General features: G+C 35.4%; 3 protein-coding genes across 3 annotated transcripts; all 3 read right to left on the bottom strand.

The window, feature by feature from the left end:
- Positions 1–814: 814 nt before the first annotated feature.
- Positions 815–4,099, bottom strand: LOC119779964 (caveolin-2-like). The gene is made up of 3 exons (XM_038279829.1): positions 3,933–4,099; positions 1,748–1,935; positions 815–1,559 (listed from the first exon to the last, which is right to left on the bottom strand). Exons 1-3 carry the CDS (start codon positions 4,068–4,070, stop codon positions 1,400–1,402), a joined length of 486 nt encoding a protein of 161 aa, XP_038135757.1. The 5' UTR covers positions 4,071–4,099; the 3' UTR covers positions 815–1,399.
- Positions 4,100–8,092: 3,993 nt separating this feature from the next.
- gpr61l (G protein-coupled receptor 61-like) lies at positions 8,093–11,893 on the bottom strand. The gene is made up of 2 exons (XM_038279828.1): positions 11,650–11,893; positions 8,093–10,294 (listed from the first exon to the last, which is right to left on the bottom strand). The coding sequence occupies exon 2, from the start codon at positions 10,240–10,242 to the stop codon at positions 8,947–8,949; it is 1,296 nt and encodes a 431-aa protein (XP_038135756.1). The 5' UTR covers positions 10,243–10,294; positions 11,650–11,893; the 3' UTR covers positions 8,093–8,946.
- A 1,219-nt stretch (positions 11,894–13,112) lies between these two features.
- Positions 13,113–20,501, bottom strand: LOC119780025 (protein mono-ADP-ribosyltransferase PARP3-like). Its single transcript, XM_038279903.1, has 7 exons — positions 19,817–20,501; positions 16,892–17,039; positions 16,706–16,831; positions 13,987–14,166; positions 13,836–13,869; positions 13,377–13,573; positions 13,113–13,288 (listed from the first exon to the last, which is right to left on the bottom strand). Exons 2-7 carry the CDS (start codon positions 17,030–17,032, stop codon positions 13,196–13,198), a joined length of 771 nt encoding a protein of 256 aa, XP_038135831.1. The 5' UTR covers positions 17,033–17,039; positions 19,817–20,501; the 3' UTR covers positions 13,113–13,195.
- Positions 20,502–21,656: the final 1,155 nt, after the last annotated feature.

The following is a 21,656-nucleotide window of genomic DNA, read 5'->3' as shown; positions in this document are numbered from 1 at the left end:
TATTCTCATTACTAAAATATTTAACCAACTATATTTTGTGTTAAAACAGGTTTTAATTTATAGGAAAACTCACATTGTTTTGAGTAACCATATACCCACTCCTTTTTCTAAATTTCGCCAAAGGCTTTGAGGAACATTGCACTTAACATTTCAATAAATATATAAGGAGACGTTCAATGTTTTGTGTGTTTGAAGTGCAAAAGTAAAGGGCAAGTCAGCTTTAAGATTTTAAATATGACCCACAACTGAACCATTCAGAAAGTAGTGTTTGTATGCCTTTGGGCAGTGGGGGAACCGTTTCAGAGTGGATATAACCTCTGCTTGTGTAAATGAATAAGCATATCTGTGAAGTTTCTCAGTCATCCAGGTCATGTTCAAGCTTGAAAAATTCAGTTTAGGCAAATGGATGTAAGGTTTTCTAGAAGACATGTCGCCTCTCATCCAAGAGGCTTTCTTAGTCCTAATTAGCAGTGGCTGTGATCAAAGCCACCTCTTGTTCCCCCTAATTCTTTGTTACACCTACAGTATATTAATCTCAGTGCTTCCCACCACTAGTTAGAACTGAGGAAACCGCTTGGATGAGAGGCGAAAAGTTTTCTAAAAAAAAAAACTCACCTCCAGTTGCCTAAACTGAACCTTTCAAGCTTGTAAATGAGTGAAAATTTGCTTAGCAAATCAGAAGTGCTTAAGTTTGGTAAAACACAACAGTACATTTAATCTGTGTTATGGTTTATTTCAATTATCTGCCATTTATCTTTTTGAACTGAACCTTTCAAGCTCGTAAATGAGTAAAAATCTATCTTTAAGGGTACCGATAACCTATTTCTACAATACTTACAAAATAAGACAAGTTTGTTAGTGGTCCACTTTGAGAACCATCCTGTCCAACTCTAACTTTTTTTAACTTTAATTTTTAACTAAGTTTTAAAATTCTGAAATCTGCAAGAAACAATCACAGTTGAACACAGATTTGCCTTTTGTCAAGAAACATTTTAATAATCTTATTTAACACACAACACAGAAAATTAACAAAAAGCTAAATCCTTGTATCTTTATATACCTCTATTTGCACTCAGATTACAGTTTATGTGTAAAGAATTTAGCAAATTATTAATTTCAGCAAAATGTGCTTCTTGTGGTATTTGATTTTGTGTTTGTGTATTTAGCACACTCATATTCACTACTTTTGTGAGTTTCTACTGTATAGTAACTTCAAGGCTTCATATATCAGTGCCACTACAAAATGAAATACACTGATAAGTGTGCAAACATACCTCAAAGCATAAGAGGCATACAAAGTAATCATAAAAATGATACAGGTTCCCTGTCAAAAAATAGCTAACAATTCTTTATTGGTCTTTTCGTCATACCTTCTGGTTATTTGTTTCAATAATTACTTCTATCTATTTTCACTGCTTGCCAGGTAGATGACAACTTGACCACAACATCTTCCAAAACTGCTAAAGAAAGGAGTGATAAAAATGTTCAGTATGCTACTCCATGCAGTCTGGATCCACTGCATATTGATGAGTAGGAGCTGCACACAGGGCATGATCAGCCTAGAAGGACACAAAGGGGAGGAGAAAACTTTATTCTTTAATACAATTTTCTTCAAGATAGACAGAATATTAAAAAGAACCTTGTTGCAGCCCTCAAAAAATGACCTTTATTCACTGACAGTATGTCGTGCTACTCATAATTTTCAGTGTTTATGTAACTGTGCACCATATTTAAGCTCCAGTCCTACCAGATGTGGATGCAGCTAAGAACAGCAAAGAGCAGCCCTGCTGCCAGCGACACCGGCACTGCCAGCAAAAGGGAGATGACGCGGTAGCCCCAAAATCTGGACACCTCAAATACAGCATAACTCCAAAGCCAGACACGATCAAAGCTCCGCACTGAAGGGGGTTCACCAATCACATCCTCAAACATGACCTTAAGGCACAAGAAGACAGAAAAAAAATGAAATTGAAATAAATGAGGATGTTGCAAACCAAGCTCGGGGACAAAAATACATTAGATGTTATGTGTCAGACTCAGAACAAAAGGACCCAGTTTTCAAGTTAGGTTTTCACAAAGTGTTTATTTAAGATGAAACATTTGGGAACAGTGTCGGCGTCTAAATCAGGAACATCTGCATGGGGAGACTACAGGTTAGTGACCACGTATATCTGGCGGGATGATAATGAACATGTGAGTCACTAACCTGGTCTTAAAGTTTAGTCTGTGCCCAGAAGATGAGGTAGGTTCCAGCCAGCCGGCTGCAAACTTGGTTTGGTGGACGCTACCCAGAGGGTCCCAGGGGTGGAAAGATAGGTAGGAAATCAGAACCAAGCAGTTGTAGGAAGACAGGATTTGGCACACAGGCAGAATCCAGCAATAGTCCGAGGACAGGTCAAGTAAACAGATGAGAACAGGAACAGGCAGGCTCAGAGGTCCAGAGTCAGAACGGGTCAGGATCAGGCAATCACAAGCATTCAGGTTGACTCTAGAGAACTCTCACCAAAGGCTTGATTAATCTGGAACTGATGACTGGTTGAAGGCTGGTTAAGTAGAGGTTGAAGCAGGTGGATCAGATGAGGGGCAATGAGAACTGGGTGGAAGTAGGCAGGTGAATCAAATAAGTAATCAGGCCATCAGCGCCAAGATCATGACAGTATGTCAGGGAAAAATCACTGGAATATTTTTTTTCAAAATCAAGGATCCTTAAGGTAAAGTGACGCATAATGTAATCACATATGGTACCTAAACGGTTTATGTGATTGAAACGTCAGGTGACAAATACCCTGTACAAAAGATGTGAAATTTTTGGACAGCTTTCAAGATTTTCTACAAATAAAAGTTTGTAGCTCAAAAATGTCTAGTTAAAAAATTTATGGCTCGGTTTTTTTTTTTCAGCCCCCTTTTCTCTGACACCCCTAAACATTATAAGTGCACTCAATCACCTTCCTAAGTAACCTAAATAGTAAATAGTGTTAATGAGGTTATAAATTAAAGCCAGTTATGCAGCTATTGTGAACATGCATAGTCCCCAAAGTCTCATTATGAACAAACTGCTCTGAAACCAATGCTGGATCTCACAGGCTTTGAAACAACTACTATCTGAAAAATACATGGTTTGCATGTTAACAGAAAAGGACAGCCAAAGACAGCATTAATCAGAGAAGAAGACAGGAGCTGCTGTTTATTATGGAGGAGCTGCAGAGCTAATCAGAGCAGGACATCTGTTGACAAGACAACTATCAATCATGCATTCCGAAAATCTGGCCTTTATAGAAAAGTCGTAAACATAAAATAATTGACCAAAGTTTAACTTTATGGTCTAAAAAACAGAAGGCAACAATAGGTACTAAAAAGGCACAGAACATACCATCCCTATGGTGTGTTCTAGACAGACAAATCAAAGATACAGTTATATAAATGTTTGTTTAAGAAATAGCATTCTCATGGGACCAAGACCTAATAACAATGGGGATCTAAAGATCTATCACTTGGGATTTGAACCTTAGCTACAGTATTTTGCAAAAATTAATGGGTAACAGCAGTGACTTAAAGGGGCTAGATACAAATAAATGCCACATATTTTAGGTTTAGCAAAATCATTTTTCATTACACACTTATGCACAATTTATTATCTTTATGTTACAGACAATACAAGTTTAAAAATTGTGACTGAAATGCAAAAGAGGGTATGACAATAATTTGCATCACCATGTATTAAGGAAAGCTTTGGGGATCAGAAAGTCAGTGATAGAAAGGTGAACATTTCTTTTCTTCATTCTCCTTTGTATTCTTATTTTAAAGCAGTTTCCATAGATCCAGAGAAATGGCAGGTGTGTTTCTACTGTCATGAAAGAACATATATGTCTTGAAACCAAAAAAGTTAAATGTTTTTCAGCACCGCAGTGCAAACATGAATGGAAACTACAAACCTTTAGATTGCTGTTGATTCCTTTTGGATCCCTGTCGACAATATGAGGTCTTGTGTCACTCTGGGTGAAATTGAAATCTTTGTCCACCTTTACTTCCGTCAGCTCCCCCACTTTTGGTCTATGCTCGTCCATATCCATTTGACTGAGCCGTGTCCCTGCTTGGAATGGCTGGAAACATGGAAGCTGAATGGAAGTAGCCAAGTTCATAGTCTCATTGTTGACACCCAGGTGGGACATAGTATGCTGATGACTGCCTTGACCATTTCTTGGGAATGTGTTTATTGACTTTGTGTGATATTCAATACAATCAGTCTAATTTATACCTCCATTAGAAGTGATGTTTTCAGAGTCAGTAGGGTCAACCAAGAATATTGTGGTATAGATTTAATTAGTGGAAAAAAGCACAGCCAACAGATCTTTAATCATGAACAGTGATCGTGTTTGCCAGTTATTTGGTGATTAAATGAGAACTGCCCACACTCAGCAGGGTTCGTCAGTGGCTGTTTCGCTAATTGCACAACTGAGCTAAATCCCAAAATTTCATTGGTCATTAATTAATGCTCCACAGCACACCAAACTTCTTGTTTCATTCTCTTATTGCAGATAAAAATGTAAATTCATCTTACATAAGATGTAGCAGGTTGGCAGTTGGCCTATTCTAATTTGCTTAAAAAAAAAAAAAAAAAAAAAAACTAAAACACACATACTTTCCTTCTACAAATACTATATGTTATATATATATATATATATATATATATATATATATATATATATATATATATAAGAATATAAAAAGAAATGTTTTCACATGTTTTGTGGCTGTTACGCTGTTTCCAAAATTTGACCTTTTCCGAGATTTTGTCAGAAAATCTCAGGAAACACATTAATTCACACTGAGATTTCATACATGATAAGTCTCCACAGACAGCAATCTGACATCCCATCAGTCTCCTCAGGATGGATGTTATTCTTAATATAAAATAGGATCATCAGATTGAGTAAAGAACAGAAACTTACTCCATAGATCTCGATCCAGAGGAATGGCAACTTTGTTGCCACATTGCACCCTCTGTTGACCAAAGTATGTCCTTGCAGTTTATTTACTCTGTTGACACTTCGATGTTATAGAGACCAGTAGATTAAACCAGCTATATAGTCCAGTCAAAAGCTAAGTCTACTTTTTTTAAATAAATGAATTGCAGAACAACAAATAGTTAATAATATTAGAATTGACAGTTTATAAGGAGACATTTGTTATTCTTCAAGAAATAGTGCTTAATAACTCTATATGTATTTATTATTATTATTATATAATATAATAATAATAATAATAATAATAATAATAATAATAATAATAATAATAATAATAATAATAATAATAATAATATTAATAATAATAATAATAATAATAATAATAATAATAATAGAACTTTATTCATTTCACACCTTAGAAATTTACCTGTCTCCCATCCTCTTTGGGAGCAGTGGGCTGACATTGTGCGGCACCCAGGGAGCAGTGTGGGATTAAGGGTCTTACTCACGGACCTAGAGTGCAGGCTGTGGGGATCAAACTGGGTCTCAGAGCACAAGCGCACTACTCTAACCACTAAGCCACCACTGCCCACTTTTTTATTTATGATCATGAAGTAATTATTTAATTATGAAATACATGTGTTTTTTAATAATATCTCATTATTTTATACATTGTGTTCAATGCATTTTAACGTTTTAATGAGAAAATTTGATTATCTATGTAATTGTGCATTTTAAAATTGAATGGTTGGTGAAAATTCTCAGTTATCCAGGTCATAGTCATTCTAAAAAAAGAACATTTAAAAAAATCTACAGGATTTTGTTTCCAAGTTTGAAGACATTTCACTTCCCATCAAAGAAGCATTTTAAAATAAAAATGTCAGGAATAAGCATTTAGTTCGAGGTTTTACAAAGCCTTGTTTTTGACAAGGCTTTATCATTAAACCTAAAATTTATTTTAGGTTTAATGGCACAGCATACTTATTCTCCAATAATGATGACAAAAGACAGTATTTGATAGCCTTCTCTCCTTTCCTAGTTATTATTTGTCTTCTGGTTAAACAGCTGAAATCAGCCTATTTGCGTTTTCCATAAAATAATACATTTTGATAGGAGAAAATTTTTAAGTGAACAAATGAAAAAGATTATGATCAGTGAGTATTGAAAATGTGAAATGTCAAAATCCATGACAAATGATCTAAAAGTTGTCTTTTGTACTGTCTAAAAACATATTACAGCTGGGAAAGAAAGCAGTACAGTAGGTAGGTTTAGCATTTTAAACAATCAAGTTGTATGTTCTTTATGATTAAAGGATTCCAAATGAAGAGCTATGTCACTTGTTAAAAAATATATTTTCCTTTTATTCGTATTCCTAATCCCAGAATGTGTCAAGTAGCATGACCGATCCAAAATGCCTTGTTTCTCATAATCCTAAATTGGGCAATTTATGTCAAAAAAGAAAGTAGAACACTGACATTTTAATTGACTTTTTTAATGTCCCTATAAAAACATCTACTCATGACTTTTACTTTTAAAAGCTTTTTTTGCACCATCAGCTTAGTCACATCTGACAGGTGTAGATAAGGCTCTGTTAAAAACGTTCAACCTATACATCCCAGAAAGACACTTCCCACCAAATTTTAAAGCAACATTTGCTAAGAATTACAGTGTTCCCACTTATAGTCACTGATTCTCATGGTTACTATCTGTAAGTCCAGAATATGTTATGTCTGATCTCTGCATTCATAGTGAGGACACTGATCCATAAAATTCCACATTGGTGAATTAGTATCATTTGATAATTATTTCAAATGATGTAATTAGTAAAAAGTTTCAAAAATATTGTAGATAATACATGCTCATGGGTCTATATATCTGATAAGCTAATGTTGTAATCACACAATGTTTGAATACACTTCTACAGTTATGTAACAGTGTGCCTACCAAAATAACAACCATACTGCAGAAGTGTGTTTACTTCTATTTGCTGTAACTACCCTATTCTGTCATGAATGAGGGCTAATACAAACAGCAGAGGCCATAAAATAGCACTTTGTTTCCTCTCTTTGGTGCATCATCAATGCCGGGTAATGATTTCCATTGTAGGTTTTCTGTCTCTTCCCTTTCTTATCCATGACTAGATTATGTTGATCCATATTAGCAGGGCCTTGTACTTTCTATCATTCTATCTATTTATATCAGTTTTTTATCAAACTTAGTTTGTATTTGAGCAGATCTGAATAAAAAGAAATGTACATTTAGCCAGGGGGAGCTTTTGTTGCTACGCAAGTGTGTTGAATAGCAACAGAGAGGTGACATTACATTTTTTTTTATTCAGGAAGTCTGAGGTGTTATCCTTTCACCTGCTGACAATATCTCCCAAAATACTAGGAAGATAAATTGTAGAATATCATAACAAGAAGGACATCCAGGATTTTAAAAATCCAGACCAGGTACACTGCAAAAATGGTCTAGAACTAAGTAAAAATGTCTTAAATCAAGCATGTTTACCCTTCATTTTAGTAGGTAAATGGGATGATTTGCCAATGGAATGAGTATTTTTACTCTTAAAATAAGATTATTAGATAATATCCACTTGAAATAAGACAATGTGGTTCCTTTTTCTTATTTTAAATGTAAATTGTCTTGTTCCATTGGCAAAGTATCTCACTTACCTCCTCAATTCAAGAACAAATGCACTTAGTTTAAGAAAAAATGACTAATTTAGATTTCCATTTTTTGCAGTGTACTTATTATGTTTTTATTATCCATAATTACATTTCCACTCATGTCAGAAATAACATAGGGTCATAATGGAGTCACAAAGAATGCAGTCATGCATATATATATATATATATATATATATATATATATATATATATATATATATATATATATATATATATATATATATATATATATATATATATATATATATATATATATACGGTAATTATCACTTTCCTTTATTGCTAAAATATATATATATATATATATATATATATATATATATATATATATATATATATATATATATATATATATATATATATATATATATATATATATATATTGACCATAAGAGCACCAAGCAAGAAAGAGAAGGAAATATCCAAATTGACACTCTCCATGAAGACTGAAGTTTGCTTCATGGAAAACCATTTCCCAGTCATTAGAGACATTATTTGCCCTATTTACCACGATCATTAGAGGTATGTTGGGAAAACGTAAGGTTAGGATTTTAAAACTAAAAAACACTATTAACTCTAAAGTATTATGTGGTAGCATCATGGTGCAGGTCTGCAATTAAGTGCCAGTGCCAGACGGGTTCATGACAATAAATTTGGTAATTAACAAGTTGGTAGTTTGTTGTTTTAGAAGACAAACATCCCAAAGATAATTAAAACTATTTTTTGAAGAAATTAATCCGAATAACCATAACGTTTTTTAAATGGGCCTCACATGATACCAACTATAAAAGTATAAATTACATTCAAAGACAAGGCTGTGCCAATAAAATATCTAAAATATGTTTTTCTGTAGAAATTTTTTTATGGCATCAAAGGGGGAAACTTGTCATAGGACGTGTATCCAAATAACAGTGTATGTGCATACATACACTTTGAGTCTTATGTATGATGAAACCATAATTGATAATGGATATTGTGCAATCAGATTTAAGGAAAAATTTTTGGTTGTCGGTTTAGTAATTTTACCCTAAAAAAGTTAGGAAACAGAAAAGAAACAATCAATATTAATATAGCATCTAAAACCCTGATGAGAGCATGTGAAGGTTCAACTGAAACAGCAAATAGTTCCATCAGTCAAGAGCAGAAATCAAAGATTTAACATATTAAAGTAATGCAAGAAACAATTGCGCTATTCACCTGTGTTCAGGATAACTGGCCTACAAATGGTTGTGGACCATTTATATTTTAAATGTTTGTTATTTAGGTATCTCGTTAGCACAGTATTCCAGGATTTATGCGTGCTCCTCTGGTATTTGTCCAGGAATAATGTTGGACTGGCCTAAAGTGTTTGTTGGACTGGAGTTAGAACAGCTTGAACGTCTTTCAAGTGTGCTTGTAGTTCTCTGAATAAACTGAAGGAAGTTTTCCTGAAATGAGGCCTCTTGACTGGACGCTCCAACCTCTGTTGGCTGGTTCAGGCAACAGCGTCGAAACTTGACCAACTCGTCTCTGATTTGTCTATTTAAGAGACCATAGAAGAATGGATTAATTGCGAATGAAGAGTAAGCAAGCCAGGTTACCGCCTCTTCCAAGTCCCCTGGGCTTTGCATGGAGCCGCTGAGAGACATTTGAACATGGAAGATGAAGTAGGGCAACCAACAAACCAAGAACTGGCCCACAATAAACACCAAAGTTATCGCAGCTTTTCCTCCACTAAACGCCCTCTCTGGGGACAGTCTCTGAGGTAGAGTTCGGCTGGTGGAGATCATGGTAGTTTGGCTGTTGATTGAGTCAGAGCGATCTTTAGCAGGGCACGTATTGACCCATGTTGCCACGGCTGGGACTTGCTGTAAGGCTGCTGACCGCGCAACCTTATACACAGCACAGTAAACACTAAAGATGACAACTACAGGGGCTAGGAAACAAATCACGCAGAAAAGCACACCAAATACTCTTCTTAGACGGCTGTGGGTTGCGTGAAGAGAGCAGTGAGCTGCGGCAATGGAGCTCTGAGGTCCATAGGCTGGCCATCCAAACAATGTGACCACTGCTAAGAGGAGTGATTTAACCCAGATGAGGACCATTACACCAATAGCAAGGTTGATGGTCATCTTGACTTCATAAAGCATTGGGTGGACAATGTAGAAGTAACGTTCCAAGCTGATGGCAGTGATGGTGAGAATGGAAAGACAGATAAGGAAAACATTAAGAAAGATGTAAACTTGGCACTCCAGAACAGTGAACACCACTGTGCCGAAGTATGGAGAGCTGGATATAATGCCCAAAGGCATCAGGAGGATGGCGCATAGCAGGTCTACTGCACACAGGTGACACGCAAAAGCAAACTTCTTCAGATGAGGAGCACGAGCTATAGCCACCATTACACCAGTGTTGGCCAGCAGAGCAATGAGGTTAAGCGTCACCATGCAGAACAACCCGAAAAGGTCCTTAACTTGGGATTGGGAGCTTGTGACGACGCCGACATCAGCAGGGACGGTGGGATTGGACCCCGACAGGGCAGTGGTAGAGTTTGCGACAGCAGTATCAGAAACAGATGGGATGATGGACCCAGTCATGTCCGCCATCATTTATTCACTTCCTCCTCCATTGTTAGCGCAGATGTTCCCATAAGTGAAATTGCTGTTGGAAGAAAAATAGGGGAGATTTTATTTCCACATTTATCACAAAACAACAATAATCAAAGTTTAATTATTTCAAATACAATCATTTCAATAAATTAGAATGTACATTCTGATGAGACTTGTATCTCAGATCTAGAGATCTTTTGAAAAAATAACTAGGCAGTTATTAAACATATTTATCATAAAGTTCACACCGATTTATTAAATATTTTCTATCCTTCTTACCTTATTATTTTTCACAATTTATTTTTTTATGATAACCCTATAAACACTGCAATTCCATATTTCCAGTTTTCATTATTACACAATAAAGAATAGTTATAGCTATTTTAATTTGTTGTGGCAAAAGTCAAGGCAACATATTTCACCATAATCCTTAACTTAATATGTCTGCAAAATGTTTTTTGTTTGTTTTTTAAATTCATTTACATGTTGCATTAGATTCAAGTTCTGACAAATACTGTTTCATAGATCCATCCTATGGGAAGGGGAAACGGGAAAAAAAAAAAAAATCTGTTGTTAAAAGAAAGCCATAAAATATTCATCCGTCTGTTTGCCACCAGCTGTGTAGTACATGGAAATCTAGAAGGTAAAAGGTTTTAAAGCCTGTAACAGATTAGATTGGAAAGGAAGGTATGCCATCCAGCAAACAGACCTCCCTGCACCTATAACCACAGCTATGGGGGACTAGCTTTGAGCAAACTGGATTAAAATGTTAAAATGCCATATTGAAGTCCAAACTATAAATTTAACTGACAATATTTGGGGGAAAAAAGATCTAAATATATGTTTATATACTCTCCATCTGACAGAGCATGAGTAGTTTTTTTGCAAAGCAGTATGAGCAAACACTTTAGGAAGCAGGTACACACATATCAGCTGTAACTGTAGCTTTAAAACGTTGACTCTGTCATGTCATATACAAATATTAGATTTTTCTTGGTACATCCTTGGGGTAAAACATTTAGAAAACCATTTATCATGTTCCCACCGATTCAAAATCAAATGCTAATATTTGTTAACCATGGAAAATATAAGAAACATCTATCTGTATTAACATTATTGCCCAAAAAAAGCATTGCAGGTTCTTCATTTTCATTTCAGTGACATTCTGACATTTAATAAAGCTGCAAAAACTCTAAGTTAGTTTAGACAACAAGATATATAACATCCTAAAATTAACGTTTTAAGCTTTATGGTGTCACAATGATTTTTTTCCTAGTAGCACTGTGCTGCTTCAGATGAGACAACTGTTATTTAAGTGACCTTTTCATGTTGACAAATAACTGTTAAGCCCAATATGTCAATATACTACTAAAAAGGCAAAACAGATTTTAATAAAAAAAGACTTACCCCTGGTTCACTCTGAGTTTGTCTAATTTAAAGCCAACTATATTGACTTTAATTCCATATAGTTGCTTAAAAAAGTAAACAGATGAGATGCTTTGTTTCTTTTTCATCAAATGTACAGCAATCATTTATCCACCTCTGTTCAGAAAGAAATAAACTTTCTAATTTGTGTCTTTTCCTGTGACAGATTTTGTCTTTTTTCATTCCTCCTCTGATAAGTCTGTCCTGTCCTGTGTATGGCAGTGACTGTCACACATTGTTTTGTGTAATGATGCACACGTTTTTTTCCCCATTTGTGTACAGACACACACTCTACTGTCCTCCTACCAGTCTTTTCTGGGTCCTAACTTCCTCCATTTTAAGAGGAGAAATATCATTTCCTGAAAACCATAAAACTACCTCAGATTCATCAAAAATCTGTTTGCTTATTACTTTATCACACAAAAACGGACCTGTATAAAACCTCGATCTCGACGCTATTTCCGAAATTTTTTATTGAAAAAGCTTTCTGGATGGGAAGCAAAACGTCTTTAAACACGGAAACCAGTGGATTGCTTTTAATCTTTTTGGAATGACTATGACCTCGATGACTGAGAAACTTCACCAGCAGATAAGACTATTATTTAAGTGTAAAAATGTACGTTGTTACCTATCATTAGTTTTAGGCCTATTTTTCTTTCATCACCTTATCAATCTTTTAAAAGTAGACCTTAGATGCATAATTTATAGATCATTATTTAAATGTAACTAATTTGAGTGGGAATAAAATTTCATGTTGGATAGCTATAGAAAACAATAATTCCGCTTAATCGTTTAAATTTAAAAATCGAACCATAATTAGGATTAGAAAAGCTTAAGAATATTTTCTTTTAAAAAATTGTGAATGATTAATCTTATTAATGGTTTGTAATTACTTCATACACTATATTGCTTTAAGCATTTGTCTAACACTCTAAATCAGGCATCCCCAAACTCGGTCCTCGAGGGCCGCTGTCCTGCAGGTTTTAGAGGTTTCCCTGCTTTAGCACAGCTGATTATCATGATTGCAGCAGAGCTGAAGCCTGTTAATCAGCTTTCAATTAAAATCAGCTGTGCTGGAACAAGGGAACCTCTAAAACCTGCAGGACAGCGGCCCTCGAGGACCGAGTTTGGGGATGCCTGCTCTAAATAATAAAATAGTTGTAACCCCTTTCTTGGCTACTGATGAATAAAAGGAAGAACCTAAGCCTACAGACTGATTCTATAGGTGTTTGCTGAAGAACGGGTTGCTTAGCAAACTCCAGGGCCATGGGTCATGAAATTCCCAGCTTTATTCCACATTCCATCAGCTGTCAGTAGCATTATAACAAATTTGAAAACTTTTTGGAGAGACAGTAATTCAGCCATTAATCGATAGGTACGTTAACAGAGATCAGATGCACTATGAGCCTGATCTTAAAAACATTTGCATGTATTACAACACCATCTTTATATGAGATTCTACGTTTTTTATTATTGTAGTGACCACACCAAATTTATGATACAACAAGGCATTTTGCATTTAAGACATTTAGTTTTGGTCAACAGGATGAGGAACTGTCACTGTCATCTCTTCCTGAGCCTTTTTTGTTTCTGATTTCAGTTTCTTCAGGTCTTCCAGCACCTTAGGAACAACATTTAAAAGTAACATTAGCGCTGACAACTTTTTTAATAGCAAAAGAAAATTAAAGTCAATATTTTACCATAAGCACCTTCTTTTTCTGTTGAACAATATCTTTGCTGTGTATGGTTGGAGGTGTTTTCCTGCCAAAAATGTGAGGAATTGTACTGTAGAACTTTGATGAGAGTTCTTTAAGGTCTCTTTTATCGTTTGGGTTCAAAGCATCTTCAATCTCCTCCAAAATGTCCTTGCCTTTATCAATCTGTTTCTTGCTGAGGTTCTTGATGTCTAAAAGTTAAATGTGCACAGAACAACTGGTCAAATCAAGAGTTTCAATAACTCTATTAGAACATCTAATTTGCATAATAAATATTTATTTGCATAAAAGGATAATAAATATTGTAATTTGTCTTTTAAAATAAAATCCTGAAACAGCTTTACAGTCTTTAGGCTGAATTACTGAGGTGTCAATGTGATCATCACATGATGTTTTAGTCATAAAGGATTACATAAAAAGGCAATTTTAACAAAATTTTCTGTACAAACTTACATAGTTCCTGTACATCCTCCTTAACATGGTCCAACTGTGGACCAAAATGTACAGATATATATTGGTTCCAAAGATGAAGCTAATGAAAATAATAACAGTAGCTGCAAGTACACAATGCTTCATGCCGCAGAGGGAATATCTGTTATATTACCTTGTCTTCAGCATCCTGCTCTCCTTCTACTTCAATCAGTGTGTACTTCCCAGGCTGAGACTCAAAATTCCAGCGATCAGCCCAGTTGGTATTGGTCCTTTTAGAAAACTTTGTCTCAAAGTCTTTAATAGCCGATTCAAGATCTTTAAACTTATGGCATTTGAATTTTTCCTTTTCTCCCTAAAAAGTATTAAATAATGATTTAGTATAATGGTGCATTCAGACCGGACACAGTGTCACATAGTATTTCTATAGAAGCTGCGCAGGGAAGTGGCCAGTGGTGAATCCCATGTTTTGAAGGTGTTCACTGCCTTGTGCTACTACAGTAGATAGAACTGAGGTGTTGTCAAACAGCGGCTCTGAAAAGGGGATGAAGTTGAAAAATTTAAACTTTTGGTAAATGGCCTGCACTTATATAGCACTTTTTCGAATCAGGAGACTTGACCAAAGTTCTTTACACTACATTCAGTCATTCACCCATTCACACACACACTGATAATGGCAAGCTACATTGTAGCCACAGCCGCCCTGGGGCTCACTGACAGAAGCAAGGCTGCCTTACACTGGCGCCACCGGGCTCTCTGCCCAGCATCAGTAGACAATGCAGGTGAAGCTTCTTGCCCAAGGACACAACAACACTGAAAGTCGGAGCCGGGGCTTGAACTGCCAATCCTTGGATTTCGGGGAAAACTCCATCGACGCCACTGTCGCCCGTACTTTTCCATGATATTGCTACACAGAAACCAATCAGGGACTGGTTGTAGGTGAGGCTTTTTACTTTAAAATTGAATACAGTGAAAATAATGTTAACAAATGTAGAAACAAGGAATGCTCTAAAAAGATTTTTAGGTGGTTTAAAAAAAGGAATTTTAATTTAGCTCTAGAGCTCGGTTTCCTCCCTTTCCGCCAGCACAGACCCCAGTCTGTAGCTGTGGTGGGTAGATTATCTACGGCAGGCCATTGGATAATTAAATTGACTTCACTACACTTACATCCAAGAGATTTTTAATCGGTTTTTGACTAGACATAATATTCAAATAGGATATATGTATTTATTTTGAGATTAGGTAAAATACTAATTTCATATATCTCTAAATCAATTCTGATAAGTCTATATTACATCAAATTTACCATTAATTTGTATGGGGTTCAATTATCGAGGTGGGCCCCATACGAAGTATAACTCCAGACCCACCCACCCAAAACACACACACACCCACACACACACATGTTGTGTCACAATATCCTTGTGGGGACCTTCCATTGACTTCCATTAATTTCCCACTAATTTATATGGCCTAACCGTGACCCTTGCCCTAACTAACCCTAACCATTACCGACACATACCTATCCCTAAACCTAACCTAAACTCAATTCACACCTCAGTTCTAAACCTAACCCCCAGCCCAAGAAGAGAAACTTTCCTTATGGGGACCAGTTGTTTGTCCCCACAAGTACCTATGAGTCCCCAAAATGTAGCATATTCCTAGGAAATTATCCCCACCAGGTATTAAAGACATGGCCACACACACACACACACACACACACACACACACACACACCTGCCGCCGCCGTAGACAACCATACACACTTCATGATTCTTCACCTTCAATAGACATGGATATACTTTAGTATATTCTGCTGTAAAATGAGTATTATTGGCGGCTCACCATCATGTTGAAATCTGCCATGTGTTGGGGTATAAATAAGGTCAGATCACACAAACTTGCATCAGGTGGGTTAAATAAGGATTTTTTTGCACCATTACATCTACAAAGAGACGTCCTAGTCCACAATTGCGTAGGGGGCCAACCAGGTGTCAGTGACGGGGCCTAAGAGGTCGGGGGCCCCTAAGCAACTGCAGTCTCTGCTTACCGATATTTATGCCATTTATGGGGTTTCCAGTTAAGATATCTGCAAAACATTACTGACTATCTGAAAGGTATATTTCAGATATCAACAATAAAATTATTACTAATCGTAAATAAAATTGTTAGATATCTCGCTTTATGTTCTGACTAGTCATAAATCAAATTGAAGATATCTCAAATTACCTTCTTATTCAAGAGATCTTGAATGTATTTTAAGAGATCTTAAAGCAGGATTTGACTACTGGGAATTCAATTGCAGATATCTTGAAAGCAAATAATGATTAGGCATAACAGCATTACAGATACAGTATCTTGAATTGTATTTTTGACTAGTCAAAATTCCTTTGGAGATATCTCAAAACTAGTTAGAGATATCTTGAACATTTGTATTTCAGGTATCTTAAATTATCATTCTGACTTGTCAAAATTACCTAGCATTTTAACAAGAATTTTTGGCAGAAAGTTCACAAAGGCATTCTAGCCTTTTTGGTGTTTGCTATTCAGTTGTCTGCAATGATATGTCCAATGTGAATTCTCTGGTTTTTAAAATGACTTTATATATATATATGTATATATATGTGTGTGTGTGGGTGTGTTTATTTAAATACACCACATACAAAGTATGAATTGGCGGGTCCCCACTTGTCAATTCTTTAGATTTTGTCCTGGGTCCAGCCAAGGCTGTCAGCTGGCTCAGATAATTGGCCTATTGTAATAAAGTGATTGTTATATATTTATAGTTAAACTACCGGTACACTGCTTATTACTGTGGTATATGTAGATTATAACTGTTGTAATTTGGCTTTACATAAAAACAAACTTAAATTAAATTAATTGAATCAACCTACCACTCTTGCCCATCTGCTGCAAGAACAGTATAAGCCGTTTTCGTCTCTGACTTGGATGATGTAAACTTTGTTGTTGTTTCCTTTAATGTTTGTTAGGATCAGAATGCAGTCATAATCCTTATGCACCTTAACATTTATTTTAATTTATAGATAATGATATATTGAATGTCTGCGCTCATAGTCTACCTCTCCTGAAGAAGGGTTGCAGTGCTCATCCACCGTCCCTTGGACGCTAATCTGTGGCCTTGCAGCCAGGGAGGCGTCCGTGGGCTCCTCTTTCACCTTTTTTCCACCTGCCTTGGGAGCAGAGGCTGCTCTTCTCTTCATGTCCGTGCTTCAGTAACAAGATAATTTTTTAATTATTATTGTTATTAATTCATCCAAAAGGAGTGGACTGAAGCAAAGAATTATAAATGCCCACCCCTTAGATAAAAAAAAAAAAACAATACTAATTTTTCCTTTAACAATCAAGAAAGGAACAAAGCGCAAAGGCAACATCACATCAGAATAACATGGCGAAAAAGCAAGATCATTTAAATACATAACGCAGCAGGTGCATTTGTTACAGATAATTGTAGGATAAATCAAAATAATTAAAGAAACAAAAAGTCACAAAAACAACAAAATTTCACAAACAATAAATGATTTACAACTTCTGCTCTATATAAGAGTTCATTATTTTATCTTTTTGTAAACAGAAGTACTAATGAACAGGACTTAAGCTCATCCTCTAAAGAGTTCCACTTAGTCACACCTTGAAACGACAGACTTCATAATTTAGTGTCTGCTTTAGGTTTAGCAAACATTCATGATCCTCTAAGTTCACATGAGGTGCTTTAACATAAAACAAAGTTGCTAAATAAAATAAATCTGGTCTAGTTTATATATAATGAGACTTTATTGATGTCAAACCACTTTTTTTAGGATCTTTAATTCTGTTTCCACTCTATAAGGAAGTTGATTAATATCCTTTCCAGAACAAAAAATATTAGTGAGATCTGCAAATGAAATAAAATAACGAAGTGTTGATGCTTTGCAGATATCATTTATGTACAGTAAAAATAATTTTGGGCCTAGTATTAAACCCTGTGGAAGTCCCTATGTTATCCCTTCTACTCTGATTTTTCATTTTGTATTTGTACATATTGATCTATTAGAAGAATAATTCTTTATTCAATCATCGGCAATCCCTCTAATTCCATAATGCTCCAATTTCTATTAGATACTCTGTCCACAAGAAAACACACATTTGGACATGTATTATCTCCTCTCTGTCATTGTATTTGTAATTCACTTAAATATGATTCTTCCTGGTTAAAACTACATTTCTACTAAACTGTAATTAAATATTTCCTATATTACATTTTTTTCCAGCAGAAACTTGATATCAGAATGTAAAAAAATAAAATTGCACTAGTAAAAATAACGTTTTGGCTCGTCATTTGACATTTATCAGCTTGAATGAATTTCTATTTTAGATGTCTTAAATACATTCCCTCCCAGTCAAAATGACATGAAGTTTCCCATTCATGTGTTTTAAGGCTGAAATTTCATTACAGACATCAACTACTTATTATATGACTATAAAGTGGAATTTCAGATATATTAATTTAATATGTCTTTACAGAATGTGATTGGAGATAGTAAAAAAAACATACTAATAGTAGAAGTATATTTTAATGTCAGGAATTTGATATCTTGAGTGTTTTATTCATTTCTGATATCTGAAATAAGTGATAACCTCATTATAAGTTTTCAAATGCTTTGATTTAATGTTTCTTTTGTTTTGTTTTCAATGTACTGCTGCCTAACTAGTTTTATTGTATTTGCTCCTATTCTTGATAGAAGGTCACTGTTTAAATCAATCATATCTTATGTTGAGTTAATTTAAGATGCAGGTACAATTTTCCCTGACCTTGTACCTTGTAACTTACCTTGTAAATTTTGCAATAAAAAAAAAACAAAATCACGTGTCATCATCCGATCATACCATGAGCTCTTTTGTTCATATGCAACCAGAATACATCAGTCCATTTTCGATTTCAGAGATGTTCATTTTGACTTGGACACAATGTATTTAAAGGAAAAGTCCATTCATATTCAAAATTTAAACTTCTGACAGTACTTTTATGAAATAATTACATATGTTCCAATAAATTGTAAGTATTTTTAATTAAGAGTAATTTTCATTTGAATGTGCTTTACCAGAGACATCCATGTTTGTCAAATAATACTACTGCCACCTACTGGTTTGTTACATCACGGTGCAGTATCGGCTGTTGATCAAGTCCCAGTCCTCTATCTGGTGTTTGTCACAACGCGCTATTATGCAAGTCAGCTTGAATGCATTCCTCTTCTAAATGTTGGCTACATATTACGTTTTTTTCTCTGGCCAGAAGATGGCAAATTCTCCCTCTTCAAGTTGGCAATCCAATGATGAACCCGTCCTTGGAGGATTATGAGTCAGAAAGGTGAAATAACTTATCTTTTTTTCACTTTTACCAGATGTATTACAATATCTAAGTGCCATGCACAAAGGCATTGTAAGATAAAACTATAGCTCTTGCAAATTTCAATGGTGAACTCTTCTTGAAGTCTTAAATAATTGTTGTTTATTGCAGATGTGTCTATTAGTTCCCATTGATTTTACTTTTAAAGCGGGGAGAATGGCGATAGGCTTACTGCACCGTGACATCACTGCCGGAAGATGTCAAGAGTGAGGCGTTAACTATATTTGACGAAATTTTAAATTTTTACTTCTTTAGTGATTAACGCTAAATTCATTAAATCACTGCAAACGTATTCGCTTTAGGTATAATGGTCCATTGATTTTTCCTTGCTCACTGGACTTTACCTTTAAAACATTCAGTGAAGCTAATAAATCCCAAATTGACCTGCCATACCACTCGCCCAGCGTTGTCTTTCCCTGGTCATGAAAACAAATTTATATATGTTTTATGTTTATGTATTAGGCTATTATGACTTTTTATTCCATTAACCCTGCAAATATTGCTCGTTTTATGTATCAAATAACAGGGGTAAAAGATAATTTGTAATAGCAAATCCATAAGTTCAGATAAAAAACCCGATTCTTACTATTATAGAACCTACCTTTTCTTGAATAACCAATATCATCAGCTGATGTAGATCTACTGTAGAGTAAGGGGATATTCCTTCTGCTGTCTCACCAGTACTTAGATGCATACAATCACCAATACTGTTTCCAAATCTCAAGCAAGGAAAGTCACTATCGGCTGGTCTCAAAGCTCCTTGACTTTTTTTAAAAGGCATCATCACCTAATTTAAATATGTGGAAATTTGCAAATATGGAAAATGCTTGCCTAGAATGGGAGTGTGTGTGCTGATGGGTGTGGTTAAGTTACGTGAACAGAGCTGTCTGCAATTAAAGCAGATGGCTGTGTTTCATATCAGTGAAGATCTGATTCCTCCGACTGGATTGGGGTTAATGGTCTTTACAGGGTTCTGATGTGTGACGATTAAAGTGTGAGTCACAAGAGAGGGAGGGCAATGTCCTCACCTGACTCACACTTAAATGAGGCATATATACAGTTTATGGTACTGTATCTCAGTGCCCTCCACCACTAATTTGAACTGAAGAAGCCTCTTGGATGAGAGGCGAAATGTCTTCTAGAAAACTCTATATGCCGTTACCTAAACGGAACTTTTCCAGCATGATGGCGGAGTGATGATCAGAGTTTACTGGAATTCTTAGCTATCTTAATTGGGGTTATCAGTGCTATGGATAAGAGTAGCCAAAGAGTAATAAAAAACAGTTAACGATTTCCGTTACCCTAGAAATCATAACAGTAGATCCAGCAAACACATACCAGTCTTGTTGATACAGAATTGTAGGTTTACATGGGTTTAGTAGATTAGTTCCAACAAAATGCGTATTCAGCTCTACAACACAGACTGGAAGCTAATGATCTGGTTATGTGAACAACATGAAGGAAACTAGGCAGAGCTTTTACTTTCTAGAGCTGGACCACCCATCTCTGCACGGCATCTACCGTTGCCGCAAAAGGCCTACATGATTGAGGCCACTGATGCAGTAGGGTTCGTTTGAGTGAAATAACCCATCTAAATGCTAGATGACAGTAATTCTAATACAATATCACATTTACTATTGGCAAGATTAAAATAACATGCTCTTCTATAGTTTAAGTTTCTAGTTAAAATGACCTACATTTATGAATGGAAAAAAGTTCTAATGGGGGATTTCAAAAAGGAAGAAATTGATTGATTGAAATGAGAGCAAAACCTATCTGGATGTGGATTTAAAGACCACGGGCAAAAAGGTGGTCTGATAAGCTGAAACCAAAAGTATCCACTATCTGTGGAAAAACTAACAATGCAAACTACTGTCAGTGCAACTTCACAGTACCACATGATGCATCATGCAGTGGGGAAGGTCTTCTTCAATAAAGACAGGGATGATGGATATAGACGTCCAATAAATAGATTCAGTTAAATTCAGGGCAACCCTGAAAGACAACCTGTTAGAGGTACAAACCAGAAAACCAGCAAGAAAAAAAATGACATTTTACAAGAAAAATCTTCAGGTTAATATTTTCTTCTGAATTAACATTTATTACACAATAATTTCTTAAACACAGACAGGTTTACAGGTGTGCCTGTTTCTGTTTATTGGATAATTCAGGGCTTCTGTGTGCAAAATAAAGATTTTTTTTTTGTTAGTGTGTGGCATCATGTTTCAACAATCTGAAACCATAAGTACATAAAAGTATTAGCAATTAGCATGTGTCACTAATGACAATCACTGTATTACTTTTTTTTTTCATTGTGAACAACATGCTGGACTTCACTCGCCTGTAAACACAAATGTATATTAACTTCCATTTTACTCTTGCTCTATTTTATTTAAAATAAAGGTGCAAATCTATACTGGAAGTCACTTTATAGCTAAAGT

This window comes from Cyprinodon tularosa, unplaced genomic scaffold, assembly GCF_016077235.1.
Source record: "Cyprinodon tularosa strain WSP-4 unplaced genomic scaffold, ASM1607723v1 ctg154, whole genome shotgun sequence".
In the NCBI taxonomy this organism is placed as follows: Eukaryota; Metazoa; Chordata; class Actinopteri; order Cyprinodontiformes; family Cyprinodontidae; genus Cyprinodon; species Cyprinodon tularosa.
The sequence above is the reverse complement of the archived record's forward strand: the minus strand, read 5'-3'. Positions and strand labels throughout refer to the sequence as shown.

Coding starts and splice junctions, on each gene's coding strand:
- gpr61l (XM_038279828.1), bottom strand. CDS start 10,242: ATGATGGCGGACATGACTGGGTCCATCATCCCATCTGTTTCTGATACT.
- LOC119779964 (XM_038279829.1), bottom strand. CDS start 4,070: ATGGATATGGACGAGCATAGACCAAAAGTGGGGGAGCTGACGGAAGTA. Junction 1,936..3,932: donor GAATCAACAGCAATCTAAAG/GTTTGTAGTTTC, acceptor TTGTGCCTTAAG/GTCATGTTTGAGGATGTGAT. Junction 1,560..1,747: donor CTTAGCTGCATCCACATCTG/GTAGGACTGGAG, acceptor GTGTCCTTCTAG/GCTGATCATGCCCTGTGTGC.
- LOC119780025 (XM_038279903.1), bottom strand. CDS start 17,032: ATGAAGAGAAGAGCAGCCTCTGCTCCCAAGGCAGGTGGAAAAAAGGTG. Junction 16,832..16,891: donor GCAACCCTTCTTCAGGAGAG/GTAGACTATGAG, acceptor ATAAATGTTAAG/GTGCATAAGGATTATGACTG. Junction 13,574..13,835: donor GGAGGATGTACAGGAACTAT/GTAAGTTTGTAC, acceptor TTTAACTTTTAG/ACATCAAGAACCTCAGCAAG.